At 39.5% G+C, this 3111-nt stretch overlaps 1 protein-coding gene across 1 annotated transcript; it reads left to right on the top strand.

Moving 5' to 3' along the window:
* Positions 1–2142: 2142 nt before the first annotated feature.
* On the top strand, positions 2143–2874 carry TEOVI_000403800 (uncharacterized protein; the record flags this gene model as incomplete). The annotated part of the gene is made up of 1 exon (XM_067226854.1): positions 2143–2874. The coding sequence occupies one exon, from the start codon at positions 2143–2145 to the stop codon at positions 2872–2874; it is 732 nt and encodes a 243-aa protein (XP_067082955.1).
* Between the last annotated feature and the right edge of the window lie 237 nt (positions 2875–3111).

The following is a 3111-nucleotide window of genomic DNA, read 5'->3' as shown; positions in this document are numbered from 1 at the left end:
CAACCACCAACTGCGACTATGATGACACCACAAAGGAATGCAAACCTAAAGCAGGAACAGAAACCCCAGTAACAGGAACAGGAGGAGACCAAGCAGGGGGAGCACCTGCATATGGGTGCGCAGCACGTTTCAATGATAAAGAGAAATGTGAAAAAATGAAAGAGAGAAAAGAGAAACCTGTTTGTGCCTGAAAAAAAGGCGCCGAAGTTGACAAGGAAAAAAACGAGCTTAGTTGCAGAAATAGTATTTTTCTAAACAATAAGAAAATTTTCTGACTGCAGCTACTTTAGTAGCATTTTAGAATTCTAAAGATTTTCGCTAAATTTTATGAATTTTATGAAACTTTTTCATTTTGATATATTTTAATACTTTTGTAAAACTTTTTAAAATGGTTATAAAATTTAGAAATTTGTAAGATATGCATGATATTAGACGATGGGTACACGTATTGGGTTTATAAGGTATGAAAGATAACTGATCTTATTGAATATTGCTATTTTGATTATTTTTGCTAATTTTATAAATGTTAGTTGCGTTATAATAGCAATTTTATGATAATGATAGGTGTGTGTTGTGAGTGTATATATATACAATTTTTAAACTATGGTGAAGACGAAACGGACAGGTAAAATAGAATTAGCTTTAAAAAATTGTAAATTGAAGTAGGAGTAAATGAGTATTTGAAGGAGTTTGTACCAGTGGTGGTGACGGGGAAAAAGTGGAATATTATTGAATGAAAATAAGAATTGTAGAGAATTGTAGGGAAAGAGATATGGAGCAATAGAATATGCGGAATTTGAAATATTGAAATAGCGATAGTTAACAATTTATAAAAAGAGGTGATTTATGGGACAATAAGGTAGAAACAGAGGCTAATATAAAAGACAAATGGTGCTTTTGATGTCGAAAGAATGAAAATAAAACGATAAAGAAGAAATGAAAATACATAGTGAATCAGCTAGATTTGTGGTGAGACGCAACGGCGAAAAACTAAACAGGTGGAGATTATTCCGTGCATTTCACACTGAAAAATGGATAGATAATATTTTCAGAGATGTTTAAGACAACTTTAGGTTTTAGCTTTATAGGCAATCTTAATGTTAAACTATTAAAAATGTGGATGTTGGCTAATGGAATGCCTTTTTTAGTAGAAGTAGAAAAAAGATAATGCGAGTACTTTGCAGATAATGAGTTAATATTGGTTAGAAGTTTGGAAGTTGAGGCAAAATAGAATTGTTAATGAGAATTCAGGCACAAGGCAGCTATAAAAACTTTCAAGATTCCAACTCTAGAAAATTTGCCTAAAACTCATAAACTTTTTACTTCACCATTTGGATGCACCGGCGGCAGCACGTCCAAAATAGCGCATGGGGAACAAGACACTAGCTTTTCCGGCCAGGCAATAAAGCTAACTAGCTTCCTGCTATTTCTAGCCGCTTTCAGCCTAATATTTCGAAGGGTGGTAGGAAACCATACACAGGCGGAGACGGCAGCAACCGCCTGCGAAGAAACAAAGTTCAATGTCAAACTGATAACGAAGATTGATAGTCAACTAGAAACTGCACAGCAACACCTTGGGGAACTGCAAGCGGAAGAAAGGCTTTATTCTCTAGCTGCCTGCAAAGCGGAAGGCACCAGTGATGCAGCAGCCTACGGGGTACTAACCGCGATCGCCGCAAAACGTGCGACAGCCTTACAAGCTGCGGTACAAGCAAACAAAGACAAATTGTTGACAGTTATCAAAAAGCTCAAAAGGCGAAATGCCGCTCTAAAAGCACTACAGCTAATGAGCCCAATCGGCTCGGCAACTTTCAGCGAGGCCGCGGTAGGCTCCGGAACCGTCGGATTAGGAGCCGGAAACACGGGAACATGTGAAGTAACAGCGAAGGGGAATCGGCAACAAAAGACACGTGCAAAACACAAACAAGCAAAGATGCGCAGCTCGCAGCTTATGCAGAGAAACTAACCACACTAAAAACGTTTAAAGCAGTACCGGACGCGGCATTCAGGTTCAATGACATAAAGGTTAAAATAACAGCAATAGAGCGCGGCACTAAGGTCGATTCGGTAGCAAGCGGAAGCGACGCATGCGCACAAAGCGGTGCTGGGAGTGCGGCAGCAAAAGACAGCGCAACACAGGGGATGGCAGTGGTGAGCATTCACCGCAAAGCGGAGGCGACACAAACAAAGACAGTGGCGATGACCGGTGACGGTGGCGCAGACGGCGCAAAGTGCACGGCCGACACAGATGCGGAATCAAACTTTATAATAACGACAAAAGACCTAGCGCATGCATTGTGTGAAGCAAGACAAGCAATCATAGACACACAAAGAAAAGTAAGCGAAGAGAAAATAAAAATGTTGATAACGCAAGAAGACACCAAAAACATTGCAGTTCTACTCAAAAATGGGAAACAAGCACAAACACCGAGCGAAGAAACGCAAGCAGCAGCAGCAAAAGATATCCTTGGAGAAGAAGACCAAACAGTGCAACAGCGTTTTGGAGCACAACTCGCACAATGGAAACTAGACATCAAACCAGGTGCCGTTGATGGCGGCTCACCAATAACGACGCTTCCAAATGCGATCGACTATGCGTCGGCATTGGCTTTCTGTCTCGGCAAAACACGCGGCAAGGGGGCTGCATCAGCGGGTAATCCAACCCAAACGGTCACAAGCACTGTAGAACGCAAAGCCACTGCTTCGGACAAATGCGATCAGATCAAATGTGAATGGAAAGAAATAAATGGAAAAGAGGAGTGCAAACCCAAAGTTGGAGAAGGAGCGGTGAAAGCAGAGAATGATGGGAAAGCCACAAACACCACAACAAGAAATACTATTGTCATTAATAAAGCTCCTCTTTTGCTTCGATAAATAGGTTTATAAAAGAAAGTTTGCACAACATTATGAATATATGAAACTTTTTCTATTTTGAGAGAATTTTACAAATTTCTAAAGTTTAACATCTTTTAAAACTTTCTGATAAATATGTATAAATCTGTGAAAATTAGTGAGAACTTAAAAAAATATTAATATCCAGTTTAAACTTTGTCTGTGAATGCAAAGCAAGAAGGTAAGGGGTATGGAAAATGAGTTCTATTTTAATTTTGT

Source organism: Trypanosoma equiperdum (genome assembly GCF_001457755.1).
Source record: "Trypanosoma equiperdum strain OVI genome assembly, contig: ctg_861, whole genome shotgun sequence".
Taxonomy (NCBI): Eukaryota; Euglenozoa; class Kinetoplastea; order Trypanosomatida; family Trypanosomatidae; genus Trypanosoma; species Trypanosoma equiperdum.
This window is presented reverse-complemented; position numbering and strand designations above follow the sequence as displayed.